Here is a 25300-nt window from a genome sequence, read left to right on the forward strand (position 1 = left end):
CGCGGCGTCTCCTAGCAACGGAGCCCTCCGCATTATTACCTGCGGCTCACTCGGGATGAAGTAGCTCCGCGTCTCCACGCAGAAAAGGTCAACGATGATTAAAAAGAAATGTGGAGCTTGCGAGGGCGTTCGAACGCAAAGCGAGCGGAAAACAATCGGCACGGAGGCGACGAGACGAGCCGGAGCGACTCGCGGTGAGCCGAGAGTTCCACGTCTTCTTTCGACATCTGAAGAGTTTCCTCTGCAGAGCTCTTCAGGAAAAAAAATAAATAAATTAAAAACCTAAGAAATCAAGCTCTCTGATTGGCTGAGAGTTGGGCAGTCTGTCGCTCAATCGATATCCTAATATCTCTTATCAGACGAGTTTGATCTCGAGGTTATATCAGATTTCAGAGGGAAGGGAAACTAAAAGCCGTTTTGAAAAGTGTTTGTTTCAGTCAAAGACGACTGAATGAGATTCAAAGAGAGATAACGAAGAGGATAAAGATGAGATGGAGCTATAAAGGGGTAGAAAAGGAGAAGCTGCGTCAGGATACAGCAGGAGAGAGACGAGAAAGAATGAAACGGATGAAGGCAACGATGGAGAGAAGTCGATTGGAGGCAGACAAACGGAAAGAGATGGAGGAGGATGGAGATGTAGCCATGGAGATGGAGAAGAGAAACGGGTGGCAGTAAAACACTGGAAAAAAAATTAATAAACAAGGTAACGATATCATGATTGACTTAAGAAAAAAAAAAAGTTGGAGACTGGGAGTAAAAATGACAACAAAAGAGAGTAAAGAAGATCTTTACAGTTGTTTTGTGTTTTTGCAGTTGTTTGGTTTCATGTCTGCGCTTGTTTGGTTTTGTGTCTTTACGCTTGTGTCTTTTTGTGCTTGTTTTGCTTTGTGTCTTTTTGCGCTTGTTTTGCTTTGTGTCTTTTTGCGCTTGTTTTGTTTTGTGTCTTTTTGCGCTTGTTTTGTTTTGTGTCTTTTTGCGCTTGTTTTGTTTTGTGTCTTTTTGCGCTTGTTTTGTTTTGTGTCCTTTTTGCGCTTGTTTTGCTTTTTTGTGTCTTTTTGCGCTTGTTTTGTTTTGTGTCTTTTTGCGCTTGTTTTGCTTTGTGTCTTTTTGCGCTTGTTTTGCTTTGTGTCTTTTTGCGCTTGTTTTGCTTTGTGTCTTTTTGCGCTTGTTTTGCTTTTGTCTTTTTGCTTTGTTTTGCTTTTGTCTTTTTTTGTTTTGCTTTGTGTCTTTTTGCGCTTGTTTTGCTTTGTGTCTTTTTGCGCTTGTTTTGCTTTGTGTCTTTTTGCGCTTGTTTTGCTTTGTGTCTTTTTGCGCTTGTTTTGCTTTGTGTCTTTTTGCGCTTGTTTTGCTTTGTGTCCTTTTTGCGCTTGTTTTGTTTTGTGTCCTTTTGCGCTTGTTTTGCTTTGTGTCCTTTTGCGCTTGTTTTGCTTTGTGTCCTTTTGCGCTTGTTTTGCTTTGTGTCCTTTTGCGCTTGTTTTGCTTTGTGTCTTTTTGCGCTTGTTTTGCTTTGTGTCTTTTTGCGCTTGTTTTGTTTTGTGTCCTTTTGCGCTTGTTTTGTTTTGTGTCCTTTTGCGCTTGTTTTGTTTTGTGTCCTTTTGCGCTTGTTTTGTTTTGTGTCCTTTTGCGCTTGTTTTGTTTTGTGTCCTTTTGCGCTTGTTTTGCTTTGTGTCTTTTTGCGCTTGTTTTGCTTTGTGTCTTTTTGCGCTTGTTTTGCTTTGTGTCTTTTTGCGCTTGTTTTGTTTTGTGTCCTTTTGCGCTTGTTTTGCTTTGTCTTTTTGCGCTTGTTTTGCTTTGTGTCCTTTTGCGCTTGTTTTGCTTTGTGTCCTTTTGCGTTTGTTTTGCTTTGTCCTTTTGCGCTGGTTTTGCTTTGTGTCCTTTTGCGCTCGTTTTGCTTTGTGTCCTTTTGCGCTTGTTTTGTTTTGTGTCCTTGTTTTGCTTTGTGTCTTTTTGCGCTTGTTTTGTTTTGTGTCCTTTTGCGCTTGTTTTGCTTTGTGTCCTTTTTTTGCGCTTTTCTTGTTTTGTTTTGTTTTGCTTGTTTTGCTTTGTGTCTTTTTGCGCTTGTTTTGCTTTGTGTCCTTTTGCGCTTGTTTTGCTTTGTGTCCTTTTGCGCTTGTTTTGCTTTGTGTCCTTTTGCGCTTGTTTTGTTTTGTGTCCTTTTGCGCTTGTTTTGTTTTGTCTTTTTGCGCTTGTTTTGCTTTGTGTCTTTTTGCGCTTGTTTTGTTTTGTGTCCTTTTGCGCTTGTTTTGCTTTGTGTCCTTTTGCGCTTGTTTTGCTTTGTGTCTTTTTGCGCTTGTTTTGCTTTGTGTCCTTTTGCGCTTGTTTTGCTTTGCGTCTTTTTGCGCTTGTTTTCATGTCTCCGATCGTCCTCTCTGGCTCCTCGGCCATCATGACCGTGAATGCTTCAGCTCTCCGTATGAAGTCTGACTCCGTGTCCTCTGCGGGATCCATACATGTATTTGACATGTTAAATGATGCAACAGACGACGGGGCGTTTTTTCTGCCATTTATTTGCCTCCTTTACATCGTACAATAGAAACACTGGGAGGGTGAGACAGAGGACGGCATGAAGATGGGACAGACAGCGCAGACAGCTTCTACCCCACGTCCAGTACAGGTGCTACCATGGTGATCAGTACGAACTGCATCTATTGAAAACTTCAGGTATGTGGTCGAAACTCTGAGAGCGGTGACGGCGAGTTAAAGCGAGGAAGAATCGTCATGGGTGCTCGTAAATAAAAAAAATAAAAAAATACAACAAATGATTTCCAAATGAAACATTTCACAGAAGCAAACGAGTGCAGCAAGAACACGATCATCCAATAAATATAAAGCTCCACTTAATAAATATTACAATCAGCTATGACTGACAGCTGTCATTCAAGTTAAGAGTCGAAACGCGTCGGAGAACCGAACCAGGAAGAGAAGAGTCCATCTTCATCCTGACGACTGGTGTTCAACTCTGTGAAACTAAAAGTCACGTGGTGGTGACGACGATGATGATGATGATGATGAGTGGACACGTGACGCTGAATTGCAAGCAGTAGTGATTATAAGTGCAGCACAGGTTTTTAATGCATGAGTGTCGATGCATCTGTTAAGGTTAGTCAGAGTAAAAGGTTAACAGGACCAGCCGTCATTAAACTCTCTAGTCTGATCCACGGGGGGAGGTGGGTGGGTGGGTGGTGGGTGGGTGGTGGGTGGCTGGGCGCCGCGTATCCTGCAACGTGATTGGTTAGTTAGGCGGACGGCACGTTCGACTACCGAGTTGAATCGCTCTTGAGTGTTTTCCTGATTGGATATCGGATGTTATGGCCCGTTTTATTTCTCCTTTCCTTTCAAAGGAGGTGCTTCATCAAGTATTATTTGGGTGGGTCTGGGGGAGGGAGAGGGGGAGGGGGAGGGCAGGATGAGGTCACTTCCTGTTAGAAAAGTGAGGCCTTCTTCTTCAGTTCATTTCGTCTCCACAGCGACATGCGGTCGAACTCGGCTATCGGCATACCGAAGATCTGCTCGAACACCTCCGGGGACAAATGCCTCTGTGAGGAAGAAGAGGAAGAAGACGAAGATCCAGATCAGTTATTTATCAAACGTGTTTAGCTGGGACTCAAACCGATCCAACCTGGGACTGAAATGAGTCCAAACTGGGATTAAAACCAGTTCCACCTCAGAGAAAGATAAACTGGGACTAAAACTAGTCCAAACTGGGACTAAACCGGTCCAAAGGAGAAAGTTACACTGTGACTAACATAATTTAGGTTTAATTTAGGGCCAATACGGTAAATATCAATAAATGCCACCAGTGCCATTGATAAACATTTGATTGACATCAACGTAAGGTTTCTGTGACACGGGGTTCCTCCTTCCTGCAGATTGTCTCTCGGGTCTGGATTCCTCTGAAACATCAGCTCGGACTCACAGGAGTCATTTTCTCAAAATGTTCCGTCTCCCGCTTCACTTCACCGGCCCGTTTCGACGCGATCCGACACGGCTTCACTTCCTGTGACACTCACCTCCAGCCGAGTGCGGTCGACTCCTGGAGGCAGCTTACTGCGCCCTCTGTGGGTCACAATCAGCGCTTCATACGGAAAGACCTGAGGACACAAACAGGACACGTCAGTAACTAACTCGGTTCACTGCAGTAAAAGTACTGAAACCGCACAGGACAAGTACTCGGATACAAGTGTCAAAAGTATCCGAGTATGCACATTAGTATATTTTTTATTATTATTTAATTCATATTTCCGATGATGTCATGCATCAATCGGATTATTAATTTCTTGATCAAATGGCTGATTGTTGTCGTCACGGTTACCCAAAGTGACGCAATGGTTATTTTTTTTATTTATTTTTTGTTTTAAATCAAACTGAAACAATCGATTCATATAATTAAGAGGGAAAAGCAACAAATCCTCACATTTGAGGAGCTGGTGATGCAAAATATTCCGTATTTTTGCAACAACATAGTTTGTAAATGATTTTCTGTCAGTTCTTCTACGTCCTGTGGAGTTTAACTAAGATCATTAGTATCAGTGTTAGACAGGAGTGATCAATAAGTTCTCCAATTCTGAGAACTTGGTATTTGTTTTTATGCAGAAAGTTTTGACGCGGTAACTAAAACCCGTGGATCTCAAACAGCTTTCAGTTTGGACCTAAAGTCTGAACCCACATGAAACTGATCTGAGCCTCCTCCTCCTGCACGGAGAGGAAGAGTTCAAGCTGAAGTTCGAGTTGGTTGAACGAGTCTCACCTTCTGCTCCAGGATACTCGGCAGAGAGTTCCCTCGGTCCATGCGGTCCCTCCGAGCCTCTCCGTTCTACGCAAGCACATTGAAAACGAATTTTGTTCTGCTAAAACACATTTAAATACACACTCTGTTCCACGCAAACACATCGAAAACACGCCGAGCACGAAGCCGAGGCACCGAAGGTGATTTATGAAGCTGTGAAGATGCAGAATTACTGACTTCAGAGTCCTTAAAGGATCATTCCGCTTTTATTCCCTCCGGCTGCGTTTCCAACACAGAAATGAGACATTTTACTGACTGTTATCGATCTAAATCAGAGGATTCTTCATTGTTCATCCGCCGGTTTGGGGAATACACCAGAATGACCCTTTAATCTCTGCAGCCTGTGAATCTCTTATTGGAAATGATGACATGAACATGCGCGCAAACACAGCGTGCTGCCTGCTGATTGGTCTCCCACCATTAATTCACGGTTTAAAGCGCTAAATGTGTTATTGACGAGATTAGAAGAATATATAGTTCAATCTTCAGCACTTTTGCGGAGTTATTTTTGTGTCCTTTTAATGCAAAAAAACAAATAAAAGAAGAAACTCTTTCTGTTCAACTCGCAACCAAAGAGTTCTGATTGACAATTAAAAAGTTTCTGTGACGCGTTAAAGAGGCTTCGTGAGCAAAACTTTAAACCAACAAAACATTTAAGTAAAATTTTGTTTGTAATCCACGTTATTTTATTGTCAGTTCCAAATGTTTTTACTTACAAATTCGATTTTTGATTTCAGGGCCAGAAATTTACTCTTCAAACTGTTTCGTGGTTTTTGCATTAAAAAGTCACGAATCTCCGTCTCTTGAACGAAGCGTGTGGGAAAAAAAGGTTTCGATAAGCGATTCACAGGAAAAGTCAGTGCAGCCGGTCAGACGGCAGGTTAAAGTGGTCGCCGACTCACCTGAGCTGCTGCACGAGGGGAAGATCAGGCGGAGAAGTTCAGTTCAGAGGAGGCGAGTTAACGTCAGAGAAAACAGGTCAGTACACGTCTGGTTCAAATGTAGTGACAGTACACCGTGTTAATCTGAGTGTAAATAATCCATAAATAATAAATATTACAAATAATTTACTTACCTTTGAATGAAAAAAAAATATATCATTTTCAACAGCAGAAGTTATTGTGATTATTGTGCAGTTTTTTTCTGCTGAGAATTAAATTTCAAATTGTTTTTCTGCCTGGCAGAATTTAAAGGCAGAAAAAATAAAAAAGCACATTAATTTATTAAAATCTACAGTATCCACCACATTTCTTGCTAAAGTTATGAGTCGATCACCTTCACAGAGATAAAACAAAATCAAACTTGGAGCTCTTCATGAGAGGAGCTGAATTCGCCTGCAGTAAGCCCTCCTGCGTCCAGGAGGGCGCAGCAGAGAGACTGTTTATAAACATGAAGTGAAGCCCAAACGTCTCCATTGCCCCCTGGTGGCTTTATGCAGTACAGGTTATAAGCCCCGCCCCTTCATGCGATCAAAGTTAACCTTAATCTTTTTTTTTTTTTGAAGTTCTTCTGATCACGCTGATGTCTCCTCATGTTTGTGATCAGTTTGTTATTGATCAGTTTTTTTGATGCTATGTGAAGTTAAAGGGGGTGTGGCCTCGTATGTGGGCGGGGTATCTATATGAAGCTCCTCCCACTGTCACTACCGCGCACGCTCTGGTTGTAAATGACGACGTCACCAGAGCAAGCTGGCAGGTGGGCTGAGTGACATTCAAAGGGGGTTTGGCCTTGAACACATTTCAACTGCAGATAAACACAGTGGAAAGCCACAGGAAGTCGGCCATGTTTTTTTCTTTGTAAAGAAAAGACTCGTACCTGGTTGTCCTTTATCTACATCTGTGGAGAACTCAGCTGACTGCATCTGAAACACAACAACACATCATTTCAAGGTTAGTTTTTTTTTTTTTTGTACTAAAATCCAGATTTAACCGTTTTAATTTTTGACTGTTAAAGATGGTGGTTTTTTTGTTTTTGTTTTTTTATTCATAAGAGTTTCTGCTGCAGATAAAAGAGACAACAAACGCGAGTCCACGTGAACAGAACAGCTGACGAGACGTCGGAGTTGTTCACGACTTACTCTGGTCAGGCCCGAGCGGGACGGAGACTTGGACGCGCTCGCTGACAAACCTGAGAAAAGAGGGAAAGCTGCATGAGGAAGAGACTCGACCCGAAAGCGGAGACGACACTCGGACTCGTGTCTTACTGCCGTGCATGTGCGTTCTGTCGGGCAGCGACTGCGTCTTCCTCCGGAATTGAACGGCCTTCTCCTTCTCCTCCTTCAGGATCAGACGGCCCAGGTTGGACTTGATCTGCAGCGACGACAAACAAACAAATGAACAAACAAACAAACAAACAAGCAGGAACCTCAGAGCTGCTGGTGGTGCCGCTGTTTGGACCCGGGTGAACCCGACGGACCGCGACATGAACGCTGACAGGACGCCGTCTGTCCTCTGCTGGAAGTGTCGCACCGAGAGGACTGTCGTTCAGCCCGTCTTCACCGTCGTCGTGGATACAGTCTCCGAGAGAGAGAGAGAGAGAGTAAAACATTCTGACCGGGACGTCCTGATATCACGTAGTCTGAACCTCGGCGTGAGCTAAACTGAACTCTTTAAGTGTCCGAGATCTATTTAATGTAACTTCCAGCAGTCGGTCATTGAAAGTCTTTTATCTTTCTCCGTTATTGGCTCTTAAAATCTGCTGTTGATTTTTTTTTTCCCCTTCCTGCAGCTCCGTCTGACAGATATTTAAAGATCAATTTATTCCGTGCAGTGTTTAAAATGTCATGGTCGATTACCTGAATCTAAAGGGGAAAAAAAAGAAGTGGATGTTAAAGGTGTTCTAATGTCTGGTTTTGTCGGACCAACAGTACTATCGTAATTTTTTTTTTGGATGAGGCTGGATTAAGTACATTTTTGCTCCACAAATTATAAATCAATTAACAAACTAATCACTTTATCGGTTTCACTTCTAGCGTCGGTTCCTCGGAGCCGGCGGAAATAACGACACGTCTATAACGGGGGGGGGGGTCCACGACACATTTTTGTGCCCCCCCGCCCCCTCAGCAGTTTGGCCCCGCCCCTCTTTAGTCACGAACCTTCTCCAGCTCCTGCTCCTGCAGCGTCTTCGCTTCCTCCGTCAGGTCTTCAAACTCGTCTTCCTCCTGCAGCTTCTTCTTATTCCACTCGATTTCTGCCAGAGTTCAGACCCGCAGTTAGTGTGTTTAATGTGCGTTTCGTGTGTGTGTGTGTGTGTGTGTGTGTTAGTGTTACCCATGCTGGCCAGCGAGGGGGGGCAGGGCCAGTACTCGGTCTCGATCTTGGAGGGCTGGTTGGGGTCCGGCGGCTGAGCTGCGGGAAACTTTGCCGACTCAACGACTCCTCTTCCCTCCACGTGTTTGTTCACATCTGGAGAGACAGCGAGCGTCAGAGCGCGAAGCTGCTTTCGGAGGGGGGAAAAAAAAAAAACACGGAGAAACGGCGGCGACAGAACGACAGCTCACCCTGTTTGTAGATGGGAGGCTTGCTGTAGATGTTGGTGCCGTTGTCTGGAAAAAAAAATACAGTTGATGTTTGTTCATTTTCGCTTTTATTCACGTCTAACTTCAGAGAAGAAGTTTCAGCTACCTGTTTTCAGTATGGTGTGTGTGTGTGTGTGTGTGTGTGTGTGTGTGTGTGTGTGTGTGTGTGTGTGTGTGTGTGTGTGTGTGTGTGTGTGTGTCTGTCTGTCTGTCTGTCTTACCTGGCCGGTGGAAGTGCTGCAGGCTGGTGCTGATCTTGCGCTCAGCCTGCAGTTGCAGCGTGGATCCTCCGGGGGAGCCACTCTCACTCTCTGCTCTGCGGGCCTTCACCTGCAGAGAGTCACGTTAACCCGTTAACCTGCGGTGACCTGACTGGATAGGTCCAAAAACAGACTGTGAGGTCTTTATTGGTCAGCTGATCCATCACTTTGGTCAAGACTGAAATATCTGACCACTCCTGAGACTCAAATATGTTTCAGACTTTCATGTTCCTCTAAGGATGCGCTGTAATCCCTCTGGTGATCCTCTGACTGTTCCCACAGCTGAATAATGTGGTTGCCACTGCTTCGCTAATGTTAGCCCGCTAAACATACGTACTTACTTAATAGCAGTGTTAGCATTTAGCTGAAGGGGTCACAGAGCTGATAGCATGGCTGACGACACTTGTGTATGATCATTCAATTTTAGACTTGATTTAAGGTCGAGGATAACATCATTATTATTATTATTATTATCATTATTGAATATCATTATATCAATGTGTGAACTGTAACACGAAGCTAGAAGCTGCAGTTCCTCCAGTGGCCCCTAGAGGCACCAGCAGTGAGTCGGTCCCCACATGTTAAAATTTTATAGCAGCAATAAACAAGTTTACTGTAGAAATAAACATGTTTACAGCAAAAATAAACACGTTTACAGCCTGGTGAAAAAAAAAAAACCTTCTGTAGCTAAATTTCCCTGTTAACGACAACTGTACAAATTTTTGGAGAAGTCTCCGTTCAAATTATGTTAAGCTTTAAAGTTCTGTAGAATTAGGGGGCGGGGCTTCTTTTAGTGACAGGTGGGTATGTTTATTCAGCCCTCCGTTTCCTGTATGATTTGGCCTCATCGTTATGAGTTGTACGTTTACAGATCTGTCTTTCGCTCACTTCCTTCGTAGCTCAGATTATCGCTGCTGGTTACGATATGAGTTCTGTGCACGCGTTCAGGTCTGCAGCATTAATTCAAAAGAAAACAACTGGAAACTCTGCATTGTGTTTTTAACTTCTGGACTCTTGTTTGGCAGGTCAGAGATGAGATCCGGGATATCAGCGGGATTTACACTTATTCGTAAAGTTTACTGTACCTGTAACTGCATTTTTTTTTTAAATTTTTTTTAATTTATAACAACTTTTTAATAAATAACATATCAAATGAAATTAAATATTCACAGCTGACTTCGCCCCCGCTGCAGATGTTCTTTTGATAAAACTTAAACTGGTGTTTTAGCATCTTCCTGTCTTGTACATTTCAGCCACCACAGCAGTGAAGTGAAGTACACGCTGCACTGATGCGAAACTCTTTCGGTCAACTCCACAGAGACTCTCTCTGTTTCGCCGAGGCTGCAGGCGAACATCAGCCATCAAATGCCACATGTTGAACACTGTGGGGAACAAAGCAGCGATTGAAGCCGAAGAACTACACGAGAATATAAAGACATCAGTCAAACCGATGTTTTTTTCAAAATGTTGAAGTCGTGACCCGCCGGAGACGCGTGGAAGATGTCTTGACGGGTCAGCGGTGGTTCATGTGCTGTGGGGGAACTGACCACTGATTTAAACGTTCCTTTTACTGTCAATTCATCAGGATTATGTATAATGAATATATAAATATATATATATATTCAGTTAAATACAATTTGTAAAAGCACAATTTAAACCACTGGAAGAAAAATGTGAGATTTTTGAGAATGAATTTCAATTCATAGAAGACAAAACTTAGTTTGCGTTGCACTGTGTGAATCTTCACACTAATTAAATTAGGGACGCAGCTTATTATTTTCATCACGCTGATTATTTTTCAATCTTTTTGCTATAAAAGATTCAGAAAATAATAAATAGTTTCCATTACAGTCTTAAATACCAAAGATATTTAATTTACTATGTAGACGACAAATAATACCGACAAACATTAAAAACTGAAGCCGGAACTGAAAAATAAAGCTAGCAAATTTTGACATTTTTTTGCAGGAATTTTTTTTTTATATCATTTTCCAAATTATAATTTTTTTTTACATCATTATTTTTTTTTCTTGTAATCCTCTGCATTCATTCTAGAAAATACAAGTTTAATTTGACAACACTGCAATCACGTTCTTAAAAAATTAAATCACTTATTGCTAACAGTGGCCCAATAATAACTGTTGTAATAAAACGTGTAAATAAAAAGACCCTCAGAGTTGGTTGTGAGGGAAACAGTCGTTTACCAAAAAAAAAAATATGTGAAAAAATTAAGAACCGCCAAATGAATAGGAGCAAAAAGATTAAAAAAAAAAAAATGCTAACATTATAACAAATATTTTCATTTTTTTACTCCTTAATTGTTAATTGTTGTACAGAATAAGTGAAGCAGTTTGTAATTTGTAATTTTGAAGGTCTTACCTCAGGAGACATGGTGGGAGATGTGGAGGGAGGAGACAACGAGCGCTGCAGAGAAACACTGTTATTAACTCAAAATCATGAAATTAGTCTGCAGTAAAAAAAAAAAGAGGCTGTGATGCTGTAACTTTAGATCATTTAGGCTTATTATATGACCATTTATTCATTATCTGTTTCGCCAGCATAAAAATACAGATGGTGCACTCTAAAGTTGTGTAATCAATTCAGTTTTGTTGGTCTTTTTTTTTAGGTAGTTTGGTTGAGAAAGTGAACTTTATTTTGATCATTCACAGTACACAGTTTAATTTGCATATGTAGTAATATAATCTCCATTTTGCTGTCTAAATTAATCTACAATTTAATACGTTACACGAGTTAGACGTAACCTTATTAAATCCCACCAAGTCCATTGTGCTAACTGCTGATGCTACACTGGTTACGTTAGCTGTCAGCAGCGCCAGTTTAGCTGTTTTGTTTTTGTTTTTCGCCGTCATAACTAGATTTAGATCATACTTAAGTTAGTCGTGTGAAAACTAAATTACAAAGACGTTGGTTCCTTAAAAATTGGAAAAAACACAAAAGGTCAGCAACAAATAAGAAAACGCATCTACGTAAGAGAGGGAGTCCCCAATAACAAGAAGCAAGTCAATACCTGAAATTAAAAAGAAAATTACAGATATTGAATCATATTTCTAATTATAAACAACAGCTGGGGGAAAAAAAAAAATCAACGAGTAAATCTAGACTTGGCGTAACTGAAGCTAGCCGTAGCCGCTTCACTGGCTTGCGTAAACTGTCTGTGGACAGTATAAGTTCTTAAAGAACATGTTGGGGGAAAAAAAAAAGTAATGTCTCTAAAATGCGATCGTTTTTAAGACATAAATATTCAGAGGAACATTCTCTTGACCAGCAACTTTTGGCTTATTTTTCTACAGCGACGCAATTATTTCAGCATATATGGAGGGTTGAAATAATATTTATTTATTCGTAACTGTGCTTCATTTGTACATTAAAACAAATTGTGATGTTTTATTGATTTGTGGGTATTCTGGTCAACACTCAACTAACGAGTAGCCTGCCTGATTTATTTTTCAATACATCACCAGCCCCAAAAATTCCTGTTCCACCTTTTTTTTTTTGGTCCCTTTTTTTGCATAAATATGTAAATATGTACGGTGATCGGGCGTGGTGTATTTATGACACCCGAAGGTCGTAGTGCGTTGGTGTACCTCTCTGCGCGGCAGGTCGAGCGGGGAGAAGGTCAAGTGGGGTTGGTAGGTCATCAGGTCGGGTCTCTCCACCTGCAGGATGGCTTTGTCTTTCGGCAGCGCCGCCAGGTCTCTGTAGCCCACCACCTGGTCGTTCACTCGGGCCTGAGGACCACCACACGTACACGACGCCTCAGAAAGTATCCTTTACTTAAGTAAAAGTACTGTAAAAAAAAAATACTCCTGCCTTGAAATATTACTGCACAGTATGGAAGTAAAAGCCATGAAAATTGTACTTTAAGAATTTTTAAATAGTCGATACAAAAATTCTCCCTCTCGGATATCGTGATCTATTAAATATTATTCCTCGAGTATTAAAATGGAAGCAGGACTTGAGTGTTTGGTGCAAGTTCAATTTTTGCTATAGAACTGTAATTTTTTTTTTTGGGGGGGGTTTAATCGATTGATTTATTTGGTTTGTAAAGACTGGCTGGAGCTCAACGCGACACCCCGACAGTGTTTGTTTTGTGCTACAATTAGTCGAAAACGTATTGAAATTAAGATAAATCGTTAAAATATTTAAAGGGGAAAGTAAAAAAAAAAACACATCATATTTGAAAAGTTAGAATCACGAAATATTTCTGTATCTCGACTTGAATAATTATAAAATAGTTCATCGTTTGTTAGTCAGTTAACCGACTGATCATTTCAGCCTCTACGTTTATTAACTGCTGCCCTTCGTATGTTTTTGGTTTCCGAAAAGCGGTCAGAAAAATGCGGTGAAGTTAAAAATGGAAGTAAATTGTCGGTGAAGTAAAAGTACAATAACGGCAACGGCAGTGCGGGTTTACCGTGATGCCGGTGGCAGGAGACCCCGGGGTGCTGGGGACCCTGGAAGAAGGCAGGTTGATCGGGGTTACCCGTCCCTCCACCTGAAACACCCAAAACATTAGGAAGGTGAAATCTTTCTAGTTTATTTATGACAAGCTGAAGTTAGCTCCGTAGCTATTTTTTTTTTTTGGAGGGGGGAGGAGGGGGAGATGTATAATTTAAAAGATTTTCCTCCAACTGTCATCCATGAAGCTCAAACAGTGATTGATTACCTTTTGCATGTCTGGAGAGAAACCGTACTCCTGTCGGGTGTTCAACCAGCTGCAGAGAAGAGAGAGTCGATCAGTTAATGCATCTCGGAGATTTTACTGCGAGTGAGTTGGAGGATGACTCATCTGGAGTCTGAGGAAAAAGCAGACGAGGGAAATCTGATTCCTGCTGGGCGATTAAAAAAAAAAAAAGAAAGAAAGATGAGATCACCGCAGGATCGGTACATTCGTTGGGGACTATTTTTGGTGATTAATCCATATTTGACGGTTGATTAAATACAAACTTGTACTTTTGACTTTTCCACAGCAGGAAAAGCTCAGAAAGCTGAAAGACAATTTTTTTTTTTTTATTGCTGTTTTTAAGTTTGCAATTAATTTGCTTTTTTTTTTTTTTTTTTTTTTTTTTTTATTGTGATAAAAGTGTTTAGGTAGTTTTTCTTTTTCTGTGGTTTCCATTTCTTATTTTTAGCTTATATATATATATATATATATATTTTAAGGGTCTTTCAAATGTTTGTTTCCGATTCCCATTTCTTTTCCTTTGCACCTTTCAACTTTTTTGATCGTAAAGTGAATGGACGAATGTTTCAGGTTTCCCCTTTATTTTCCATCGGTCCGATAAACTGTCAGTCGCATCCTGCGAGGACCTCCGGGAAGTGACCTCGGTTTTCGTCGCAAATTCGCGAATCCGTCCCGTCTTGGATTTTGATAAAAAAAAACCGTTTTAGTGTCGACGACCTTTTTTTGAGCTTTGTGTAGCTGTAGTGAGCGAGCGCTGCGAGCGCTAACCCCGTCTGTGGAAGACAATAACGAGATCCAATCAAAAACGTGCTTTACGGATATTAAATTCTCTGTTTGGTGCACAAGTCGGGAATTTGGAGCTATAAAAATAAAAACGGAATTGAATCGGGAGTGATTGTTTCGACTTCCTGTTGGTTTACGAACCGCGTTCGTCCTTTAAGGGGAGAAAACGGAAGCGGATCAAAACGAAGCTCCTGAGTTGACGTCGTGAATCGATCGCCTTGGATACCGATACGGCAGCTTTGACCGTTCCATTTGTTTTAATTGGCTCTCTCGCGCGGACAAATATTTGACAGATTACAGTAACTCCGAAACGCTTACATTTAAAAAAAAAAAGAAAGAGTACATTAATTTTGATAGATGTGATAATCGCAGCTTTCTAAACGCTTCTTTATGATTCTCAGCTGCTTTCGGAAACAAACGATCCTGTTTCAGACACGGGCGCTCGCTCGTCCCTCAGGTGTTGGAGGCTGGAGGTAAAACAACCCGGAGAGTGGGGGCGACTGTAGTCCTAACAGGAAGCACGCCGTGTTCCTAAACAGCATGAGAGCTAACACTGCTGAGAGGATATCCTCCACTGAAACTTCCTGTGCCCCCCCCTCCCTCCCTCCCTCCATCACCCCCCCCCCCCCGCGCTACCCCCCTTCCCTCCTCCCCTACTCTGCTGTTTATCAGCTCGCCCAGCCAGGCCAACGCCCAGCCGGCTCTCAGCAGTTATTGCTGTGGTTACACTCCTCCCTCCAGAGAATCAGATGAACGCAGCCTCGCCTCCTCCTCCCCGCCCTCCCCCTCCCCCTCCCCCCCGTCCTCCTCCCTCCATCACTTCCAGCTCAAACACACCGACTCCAGAACAGCGAGACGGGACCTGAGTGCCGCCCGTCCTGAAGACGAACTGCATCTGACTGCCGTCATCAGAAAATTGCTTCCTGTTCAATTAACATTATGAATTTCGAGCCCCGGCATTTCAAACCACTCGGCAAAGGAATAATTCCACACTGCGACGCGTCCGCTCCTCTGAACGTGCCACCCCCGTTTCCGAAAAAGAAAAGTCGGGACGTTGTGCAAAATGTAAATAGAAACAGAAAATAGACCAAAGACAACACGTCGAACGTTGAAAGCCGCTCCGCGCTCCGTGGTCTCTTTTGTCGTATTTTTTTGTTTCGTGATGCTCCAAATGTTGTAAGTGGGTCACAGGTCTGCACTGCAGGTAGTCTACCGCTGCCATGCTCTTGTAATCCGTGCAGAACGTGGTTTGGCTTCGTTCTGCTGAAATAAGCGAGGCCTTCGGTGAGAGAGACGTCGTCCGGCTGGCGGCGTATGTTGCTCCAAAACCTGTAAGTACCGTTCAGCTTTAATGGTTCCTTCCCAGATGTGCAAGCCAATGGGCACCAATGGACCCTCGTACCATCACGGACGCCGGTTTTTGAACCGAGTGCTGATAACGAGCTGGACGGTCCCTTTCCTCTTTAACCCGGAGGATGCTGCGTCCATGATTTCCCAAAAGAATCTCAGATCGTGATTCGTCAGACCACAGGACAGTTTTCCACTTCGCCTCAGTCCGTCTCGAATGAGCTCGGGTCCAGAGAAGGCGGCGGCGTTTCTGGATCACGTTTATATCTGGTTTCTTCTTTGGAGAGTTTTAACCTGCGTTTGTGGATGCAGCCATGAACCGTGTTCGCAGACGACAATTTCCAGAAGTGTTCCTGAGCCCGTGCAGTGATTTCCACTACAGATTTGTGTCTGTTTTTAATGCAGTGCCGCCTGAGGGCCCGAAGAGCACGACCATCCGATCCGGGTTTTGGTCATCGTCCCTTGCGTACAAAGATTTCTCCAGATGCTCTGAATCTTTTAATGATGTTATGAACCGTAGATGATGAAATCCACAAATTCTTTGTAATTTTCTGTTGAGAAATGTTCTTTTTAGATTGTTGCATTATTTTCCCACTCGGTCTTTCACAGAGTGATGACCCTCTCCTTATTTTCAGTGCTGAGAGACTCTGCCTCTCTGAAATGATCTTTTTTATACTCAATCATTTTACTGATCTGTTGCCAGGTAACCAAATTAGTTGAGATAGGTGTTTTTTTTTTAGTGTTACACAACTTTTCCAGTCTTTTGTTGACCCTCTCCCCAATATTTGTCATATTTGAGTCAACATTTGATATGTTGTCTTTGGTCTATCTTCAATGAAATATGGGTTTACATGATGTGTAAATCCCCACGTTCTGTTTTGTATTTACATTCTACGTGAATTTTTTTTGGGGGGGAAAACAGGGTTGTAAATGTGAAGCTACAGCCAGCAGATTGGTTAGCTTAGCTTAGCATAAAGACTGTAAACGAAGGGGAACGGCTAGCGCGTAAAAGTCACTTTTGCGTTCAGGCTGTGCGAGTCTCCGAGGACTGACAGCGATCGTCCATCTGAGCGGCTGCAGACTGAGTGCTGCGTGTCCGATAGTCTTATCTCGGAGAGCTTTTAGCTGCCAGACAGCCATCGACGGAGCTCTGTGTGTGTGTGTGTGTGTGTGTGTGTGTGTGTGTGTGTGTGTGTGTGTGTGTGTGTGTGTGTGTGTGTGTGTGTGTGTGTGTGTGTGTGTGTGTGTGTGTGAGAGAGATCGGCTGAATGTCAGACAGAAGGCCTGTTTTCCTCCAACAACCGATAATATCCGAACCAGTAAATTTTTAGAGCTGCAACAAACAATTATATTTATTAATCATGAATCTGTACATTATTTACATTAATGGTTTAACCGCTGTTCTATAAAATGTCACAAAATCCCCCAGAAAATCTGAAATGTGACGACTTGTTTTGTCCAAAAAAAAAACCCCAGAAAGATTCAGTTTCACGTTTCAGAGGCTCCAACCAGCTCGTGTTTTTTTGTTGTTGTTGTTTTTTTGTATTTTTACTGAGAAATAACTCGGATAACTCATCGATTCATCAAAACCGAGCACCGACATGTTGCTTCGGCTGCCGTTGGTGTCGAGTGCTGTTTATGATTCACCACGTCCACCGGTGTGACGTCTTTACGCGTCTCGTTTTGTTCGAAAGCAAAAGTTGCAAAACGACAAAAATGTTCCGTTTTCTGTCTCATCTGAGAGAAAAAGCATCAAATGTTCACACGAAGGAGCTGGAAACAGAAAATATTCATCATTACTGTTTAAAAAAAAAAAAAAAGAGAGAATAAAACTATTAAGTAATGCAGTTGTTCTGAAGATAAACCCTGGGAGACCTGTCAATAGGTAAATATGAAGGATTATTAACGTATTTCACGTGATTAAATCTTTAGAAAGGAAGATTTTGAAGGTGATGTGGGAATAGATTTGGCTACTGCAGCTTTTTTATGGTAATTTAAGATTGATTACTTTGTTTCTTTAAGCAAAAATATTCAAATTTAACTAAAAAGTCGACGCGGTTTTATTCTTTCTCTCAGTTCGGACAGTGTCTGAGTACCTTTAGGTTTTTCAGACTGTTAGCGGGTCAAAGGTTCTCGGCGGATTGATCACAAAGATCGAAAAAATATTCAGCAGATTAATCAGATTAATCAGATTAATTACGGATCGTAAGAAGAACTGTCGGCTCTAAGATACCAAACGTGAGCTCGTTAAACCGTCTGAAAGATGAAGATTAGCTGTTTTCTCTCCATTTTAACATCCGGACTGGATATTTTTGTGTTTTTAAAATGTTCGTCGCCCAGGAAGTCCAACTGTGACAGACGGTTTTCACTGTTTCCATGGAAACATGAGTCCGATCAACCAACAAACCGCTTAATGAGAAAGTAATCAGCATGAAAATGACTCCAGCCTTTAAAATATGAAATATTTGATGCTTTCACCTTCTGAAATGTGAATATCTCATGGTTATTTAGTAAAGTTATGATTAAACTGAATATAATTTAGTTCTTGAGTGTTGGTTTATAAAAAAATAAAATAAAATTTTAATGTTATTTTTCATTATTTTCTAATATTTTATGGATTTAATCAATAATAAAAAAAATAACTAAGTTGCAGCCGTTAAAAAAAAACAACCACAACACCACTTGCAGCTAATCTTTCATTATGTTTTTGGATTTGGTCCACCAAAATAAAATAAATAAATATATGAATAAAAGATGAAGGACCTCACCCTGACTTCCGGGAACCGTAACGGACATTTTCACGATTTTTCTCTCATCAAAAGATCAAACAATCGATCAGTAAAGTGTCTCCGGAATGAAAGCGGCTCTTTGATGAAGAGCGTCCGATCTGTTCGCGCCTTCACAGTAAAACTGGTCGTCCTGTGAAAGCAGCAGCGGTCTGCTGGGCTTATTGTGATCTGATGATGAGGACGATGAAGAGGATGGAGAGCAGGTCCCTTCGACGCTCCGGCAGCATCCGGAGGCGCCGCTGCGGGTCATGTGGCCTACAGGATCCGCGCTTCAGTACGCGGAGGAAGAGGAGGATGAGGAGGACGAGGAGACAAGTGCGTCCTGCGGCGACACGATTAAAAAAAACAAAAAACAAAAAAACAACAACAACAAAAAACAACAACAACAGGGCAGAACACCGCGCGCGACGCTCACCGGGGAGGTTCAGCGGGAGGAAAAAGGAGCTCGTTCTTACCTCCAGACCTCGCGGGATGCACCAGACGCAGCTCAGGGTGAACGCATCAGCCGGGGGGCGCTCCTTCCTCACCGCGCCGAGGAGGAGGAGGAGGAGTAGGAGGAAGATGAGGAGGAGGGCGGCCGCTGCCTGATATTAAAGCCCGGGCTGGGGGCTGCTGTGACCCCAGGAGGAGGAGGAGGAGGAGGAGGAGGAAGCTGTTTCCCTGTTGCTCCAGCGGACCGCTCCACTCTGATGCGCGGAGGGGCGCAAAAACAGTCTGCGCTGCGCTGTTATGACGCTGCGTCACGTCTTCCAAGGAGGCGGGAACTGCGTCCTCCTGCCGCTGGAGCCAAAACCGAACACACCTCCGGCCGATGGAGGCTGCTGCTCCCGGTGGTTTCTGACATCGCTGGGTCTTTTAATGTGGGGAAAAAAAATATTTATTAACCATAAGTCAGCAATTGGATACGACTATGCAAAACAAAGCATTTATAGGCATATAAATCAAGCTTTGTTTTGATTTTATATTTCCCTTGTCTATATGCGCTGCCTCTAAATCTATGTCGTGTCTACATCAATTTGAGACGTGGTTTCAATAAATTAGGAAAGATGGATTACAGGGGTGGACCGGCCCGGGTGAAAACACATGATGAGTGGATGAATTGACAACAGTAAAAGCTTTGACACCGCCAAGGTGATAAAAGGCGATACAAGTACTGGCCATTTGATATCTGCGGCTATATATGTTAGAATTATAATAATATTAATGCAAATAAGTGAAAATGAAAGGCAACAAGATCAGTTGTTGTAGTCAGTTTAGTAGAAATGGTGTAGAATTAAAAAAAAAGCTGATAGAATAGTCCAATCAGAGAGCGGGTTAGACTGGACCAATCAGAGAGCTTCAGAGAATCAGAGAATTTTTTTTTCTTCCGCTACAGCAGCATACAGGAAGCAATAGATAATAATAGAATAATAGAAAGCAATAAAATAGCAGTAAAATAGCAGTAAAAATATAAAATGCACAGTATATACAGTACAGTATATATCTATATATATATTATATACAACAACCAAGAACACAGACAACAGTGTTATTGTTGTGATGGATTTTTCCAGAGGTGAGTTATTGTAGTCTTATTGCGGTCGGCAGGAATGATCTCCTGTATCTGTCCTTGTGATGATAAAAAAAGTCATACTATAGCATGTCGCCCAAAATATCATAAAAAAAGTCATACTATATTATGTCGTCTGAAATATGATTTAAAAAAAAGTCATATTATAGCATGTCGCGTAATATGTGACAAAAAAGTCGAATAAAAAGTTCCATAGTGTACATAGAAAAATAACTAAATACACCTTGGGGTGAAAAAAAAAGTGAGGTTCTATGACATAAGTGTATAAGTGTATAAGTGGTGTTAAACAGTCTGTAGCGCTCCTTCCTGCACCGTCAGTCTTCCGCTAAAGGAGCTGCTTAAAGCTCCGACAGCGTCCTCTAGGGGCGGGTGAAAGGTGTTGTCCATGATTGATGCCAGCATCCTCCTCTCACCCACCTCCTCTCACCCACCTCCTCTCACCCACCTCCTCTCACCCACCTCCTCTATGGATCCAGGACGGAGCTTACGCTTCTGGCCAGCTTGTTCAATAATATCAAAATATCATAATATGTTGTTTGAAGAGAGGAGAAACCAAAAAAAAAAAAAAACCCCAAAAAACAGACACAGACTGTTAATAATTCATAATATTCGTTTTAATTAATTAATTAATTTCATTAATAATGAAAAAAAATATCTGTTTTATTGAATACAATGAATCACTGGAGTTTTTTTTTTTTTTTTTTTTTTCCAGAGTCCAGGTTGAGGCCAGTGGTTACGCCCATGACTAAAATAGGTTTTGTTTTTTTAATTTTTTTAAATTTAAGAGGTTTACACATGTTTTTACACACTAATATTAGTCGTTTTTCTGTCAAACATGAGCTGTGTTCATATTTGTACTGTGTTTCCTCAACTTTACAGTTTTAAAAGACCACAACGAATTTGTGTCAGTTAATCCTGCAGAAGAAATGACGCAGATTGGTACAATATCTTCACCTCATATCAACAAGATTAATGTATCGGTAATAATTTATTACTTACGTCTTTGGCAGATAAAACGGGGGCGACAAGCGCGCATGCGTACAGTTGCAGCCCCCCCCCCTTCTCCCTCCTCCCTCGCAGTGGCACATCTCCACACGGAGACGATCTTTGTTTGGGGGACATGGCGTCGGATGATGGACTGGCCGCTCTGGTAGGATTTGAAACCGAACCAGCGCGTTTACGCGCGCTGCTTGTCGGGCTTCTTCTGTTCGTCATCTGCGTCAGAAGAGAAAGTCCGAAACGAGTCTCGAGACACGAGCAAACCCGAAACTGACCAAATCAACCGGAGGCCCGCGTGACAGTTAGCAAAACAGAGCTAACGCTAGCTAGCCAAGGATGGAAACACGTGCGGAAACGAGCGGTGTCGGAAAAAAAATAAAAATAAAATTTAAAAAAAAACAACAACAAAAAAAACTCCCGACATGTCGCCGCGTTTGTACTGGTGGCACGTGGCATATCGTGTGACGTCACGATGTCGGGACACGATTGCCGCGATCGAACACGCGCCTTGTCGGCGTCTCGCCAGCGCGTTCGGTCACGTGGTCGGAGTCGTTTTTATTTCGAGTCTTGACGCAAAATGTTTCCCCGCAGCTGGAGGCCGACGACGTGACGTCATCGGCGGTCAACTGACCAGGAAGGTCATCGGCCCAGTGACGTCGTCGGAACCTGAAATGAACAAATTAGTAAATCCGGGTTTAAATTGGTTTGTTCTTCGTCACTCAGGTCCACGATCACGTAACTTTTACCTTGACGATTAATTGTCATGTAAATAATTGCTATTAAAGATTCAAATGTTTCTTCTCGATCGTTTTATGCCACTGATACTGTATGAATCTAATTATTGTTGAATAATACACCCGATTAAAACCGTGGATCCGTTCGTCAGCTGCAGTATTCAGTTTCAAAACTAAATAATAATAACAATGTCAACAGATGCTCGTTGAAATGCTTTCAGTCAAATGTTAGACGTTAAAAGACGCCAATTCCACCGCTCATGTGCCGTTAAAACCACAGAAGAAGGGAGCAAAAAACAAGATGACGTCGCAATCGAGCGACGACGTCATACTTCGCGACGGGCCGAATCGACGATCCATATTTTTTATTTAAAGTTGGTTTCTACGGCGACGGTGTAGATGTGCGATGGATCCGCGGAAGTGTGTTTTAAAAAGTGTGTTTGGTTCCCAGGGCGTGGAGGGAGCCTCAGCGGCTGCACGCGCTCTGTCGCTGCCGGCCGACGCTTACGGAAACGACGTAAGTTCTCCTGTCGTCATCATCATCATCATCTTCATCAGTCAGTTCACCGTGTGCTCATCGAGTTTTTAAACCACTCATTAAACATAAAGAGAAAACAAAAAAACAGCCTCATAAAAATAAAAAAATTAAAATGCAAATTAAAAATTATTGTAATTTTTTGTTATTATATAAATATTAAAAATAAGTTTTTCAGTTCGGTGACGTTTACTTTTGTTTTGCCGACGTTTAGAAGCAGAATCGTTTTTTGGTTGTTTTTTTCAGATTCACGTCCCAATAAACCAAAATATTTAAACTATTTTTTTTTTAGATATTGTCTAATTTTATATTTATTAAAAGTATTGTTCCATAACTTTATTTTTCCAGCTATCACCATTTGTCAAATGTAAATAAGATTTCAAAAATGCATTGCATAACTTTCAGCTGTTTGTCATTATTAGATAAACATTTACTCATGTAAGATATTGTTTTTAGCAATTTTTTTTTTGTTTGTTTTTTTGCTTTAACTATTATAACCATTGATTCAATTACAATTAACCAATAATTACTTTCAGCGAACCATTTTTTTCTTTAGCTATTTATAACAACCATTTTCAGCTATTTGGTGCTTCTAACTTACTATTTAATTTGATCGAATCATTGATTCCATTACTATTAGCCATTAATTACTTTGAGCTTATTATTTATTATTTTGTAGTTTAAAAGCTCAACTGAACTTTTTGAGGTTTTGAATTGAAGAAAAACAGATCTTCTTAAATTAATGTCTTATTTTAAAAACATTTTTAACATCCTTGTGTGTGTGTGTCTTTTATATTTCGACCTATTTATGTTCACTCTGCATCGTCTTTATGGACGAGTGTCCCGCCTTCATATTCATTTCGCGGAGAGACATTCGAATTCAAACTTCCTCGCATCCCCGAAGTAAAGAATTGAAAGCGTCCCTTAAAAAGTCAGAATATTCCCGCAGAAAGTTTTTGTTGCCGACGGTCTGATTTTTTTTTTTTCTTCCCCCGTGTAAATGTGTTGATTCGTTTTGATGAATAAATCGTAACCTTTGTGCTCTTTCAGCCCCGACTTGAAGTCATGTGGGCGATGAAGGCCTACAACCACGCCGAGGTTTACTTCAACGTAAGACGTCGTCGTTTCGAGTCATTCGCAATCGCGCGCGAACATCATCTGCACATTTGACACGTCGAGACGTATTGGTGAAAGTGTGAACTCGTGAGCGCTGAACCCGGTGTTCCGTCTTTAGCTCATCTCGTCCGTCGACCCGAAGTTCCTGAAGCTGACGAAGCTGGACGACGACATCTACGCGACCTTCAGGGAAACCTTCAAAGAGCTCGACATAAAGCTGCTGAAACCCGACGACCTGAAATCCGACGAGTCCAAAGAGGTTCGTTCCCCCCCCATCCCCCACCTCCCCGCTCTTGTTCTGTATTCCCATCTAACCGTTTTCCTCGATGTCGGCGAACTCTGAACTCTCCCGGATAACCCGACCGGTCAGAACCAATCAGACGGTCACATCAGAACAGAAAATTCTTTAAAGAAAAAACGCATCGTTACAGCATCTGAATCCGGTCAGAACGGACCCGGGATTTAAAATAACGATGTCCCAACGCCGTCGTATTATCCCGAGGTACGAGTCGAGTCGGAAATGTCCCGAGTCGACGCGTTCCGCGACGTTTCTCACTGCGAGAAACTCGTCTTTTTTTTTTTTTTAACGACGTTTGCGACGTCAAAAATCCGACAAACGGGAAGATAAACGCCGGCAAAGCGAGCCGAGTCCCGGGGAACGTTTCGCGGTTCAGATGGTTTCTCCTGTCTCGAACGCCGGCGTCAGCGAGTCCCGGGACCCGAGTTCAGGCTCCGCGATCGGACGTTTCTTGGGGGTCGAAGGTAACTCCGTAACAAAATTTCACTTTTTTTTGTTTTTTGGTCGAGAGAATCGGAAACCCGTACGGCGGTCGTTGACTCTCGTGTAGCTCCAGCTGGTCTTTTTGAGTTAAACGAGCGGGACAAAGGGAGGTCCTCGGTGTTTTAGTGACGCTGTCGACTCCGTGTGCAGAGGTGGCGTCCGTATTGCAACCAGTTCGATGGACTCATCGAGGACTTCAACTACGGCACTCTGCTGCGTCTGGACTGCGAGAAGGACTACACGGAGGAGAACACCATATTTGGTGAGTTTCATACTAGAAGACACATCATTATGAATCAAAAAACAACAACAACAACAACCACGAGACAGAAGTGATGAATCTCTTCTCCGTTTTCAGCCACCAGGGTCCAGTTCTTCGCCGTCGAGATCGCCCGCAACAGAGAAGGCCACAACGACGCCGTGTTCACGTCCAAATCGTCGAAGAGTTAACCGGTCGTGAAACCGGGAAGACTCTCTCCGTCGCCGGCGGAGTCCGCAGACCAAACTTTGGACCGCCGCGTCTCCCGAGGAATCGCTCTTCATCGTCCGTGAAACGCTCACGTTCGTCGTCGTCCCACCCCCCGGAAGCCTCCATCCGTGTTCATTTCCCGTCTCCGTTATTAGATTCTGGTCCCAGAACCGTCTCCGGACTCTACGAAGCCTTCTCAATATTTTTGTATTCGCTGTAAAGTTTTAATCGTGCCAATCATCAACGGTTCTTTGTTTTGTAACATCTGCGAAGTTTCACTTGTTTGTCTGTAACGAGGAAACGAATTAAAAAAATAAAAAGTCAGCTGCATTTGAGCGTGTTCGACTGAAGCAGCAAACTCCCCCCCCCCCCCCCCCACCCGAGACTAAAATCTTTTGAGTTAAACACCCTAACAAGTTAAGAAGGTCGTATCGCCGTACCTTGTCCAGTGGTTGTGTACTGGGGTATTATTATTTTTTTTTTTTTAGCATTTGACGAGGTGCAATCAGAAAGTTCCAAGACTGAGTCTATAACAACCAAAAGAACAACTCGTACCCGATTAAAATCTGACCCTCAAATCCACTTCAACGTCGTTTCCTTGTGGAGTGATGCACCACTCGGAAAGCTCCCTGGATGTCCCGTTGATGCTGGCTCCCCTTCGGCTTCGGAGAATCCTGTTGCCATGGCGCCACGGTTCAGGTGTTTTTTTTTTTTTTTTTTTTTTTTTTTAATGTTCTCTGGGTTTCAAAAGACGCAGTAACGGACCGGAAACTGAAACAAACTGACAAAGAGGGAAGATGAAGAGCACAGACACAGCAGGGAGGGAAGGACAACGAAGGACAGGTGAAACTAATCAGGGGGCGGGGGCCAACAATCATACGAAAGGACAGGAAGAGAAACAAGACACAA

General features: G+C 42.4%; 2 protein-coding genes and 1 long non-coding RNA gene across 5 annotated transcripts; 2 read left to right on the forward strand and 1 right to left on the reverse strand.

The window, feature by feature from the left end:
• The first annotated feature begins 201 nt into the window (after positions 1–201).
• LOC138622324 (uncharacterized) lies at positions 202–7585 on the forward strand. The gene is made up of 2 exons (XR_011311003.1): positions 202–703; positions 2534–7585. It is a non-coding gene; the product is annotated as an uncharacterized lncRNA (long non-coding RNA).
• On the reverse strand, positions 2477–18975 carry dmtn (dematin actin binding protein). 3 transcript variants are annotated; one of them, XM_069701035.1, is made up of 16 exons: positions 18643–18975; positions 13251–13299; positions 12999–13079; positions 12169–12312; positions 10943–10987; positions 8525–8633; positions 8286–8330; positions 8056–8190; positions 7881–7975; positions 6990–7095; positions 6864–6913; positions 6602–6647; positions 5689–5696; positions 4748–4813; positions 4011–4091; positions 2477–3536 (listed from the first exon to the last, which is right to left on the reverse strand). In XM_069701035.1, exons 2-16 carry the CDS (start codon positions 13257–13259, stop codon positions 3423–3425), a joined length of 1134 nt encoding a protein of 377 aa, XP_069557136.1. In that variant the 5' UTR covers positions 13260–13299; positions 18643–18975; the 3' UTR covers positions 2477–3422. The 3 variants fall into 3 exon arrangements, with proteins under 3 accessions (XP_069557136.1, XP_069557135.1, XP_069557134.1); XM_069701034.1 differs by lacking the exons at positions 2477–3536; positions 5689–5696 and having other exon boundaries at positions 18643–18974; XM_069701033.1 differs by lacking the exons at positions 2477–3536; positions 4011–4091; positions 4748–4813; positions 5689–5696; positions 18643–18975 and adding an exon at positions 18167–18587 and having other exon boundaries at positions 6370–6647.
• Positions 18976–20807: 1832 nt separating this feature from the next.
• pbdc1 (polysaccharide biosynthesis domain containing 1) lies at positions 20808–24711 on the forward strand. Its single transcript, XM_069701041.1, has 6 exons — positions 20808–20907; positions 21942–22007; positions 23076–23135; positions 23260–23400; positions 24073–24184; positions 24281–24711. Exons 1-6 carry the CDS (start codon positions 20878–20880, stop codon positions 24370–24372), a joined length of 501 nt encoding a protein of 166 aa, XP_069557142.1. The 5' UTR covers positions 20808–20877; the 3' UTR covers positions 24373–24711.
• Positions 24712–25300: the final 589 nt, after the last annotated feature.

Source organism: Brachyistius frenatus, unplaced genomic scaffold, assembly GCF_029030835.1.
Source record: "Brachyistius frenatus isolate BFR_SWC_R1_liver_20210118 unplaced genomic scaffold, ASM2903083v1 Contig_35, whole genome shotgun sequence".
Classification (NCBI taxonomy): Eukaryota; Metazoa; Chordata; class Actinopteri; family Embiotocidae; genus Brachyistius; species Brachyistius frenatus.

Excerpts from the sequence above, each read along its gene's own strand:
- dmtn (XM_069701035.1), bottom strand. Across the intron at positions 7,976-8,055 it reads CCCCTCGCTGGCCAGCATGG|AAATCGAGTGGAATAAGAAG; the intron begins GTAACACTAACA and ends GAACTCTGGCAG. Across the intron at positions 6,648-6,863 it reads CCCGCTCGGGCCTGACCAGA|ATGCAGTCAGCTGAGTTCTC; the intron begins GTAAGTCGTGAA and ends GTTGTGTTTCAG.
- pbdc1 (XM_069701041.1), top strand. The coding sequence starts at position 20,878 with ATGGCGTCGGATGATGGACTGGCCGCTCTG. Across the intron at positions 23,136-23,259 it reads ACGCCGAGGTTTACTTCAAC|CTCATCTCGTCCGTCGACCC; the intron begins GTAAGACGTCGT and ends TTCCGTCTTTAG. Across the intron at positions 23,401-24,072 it reads AATCCGACGAGTCCAAAGAG|AGGTGGCGTCCGTATTGCAA; the intron begins GTTCGTTCCCCC and ends CTCCGTGTGCAG.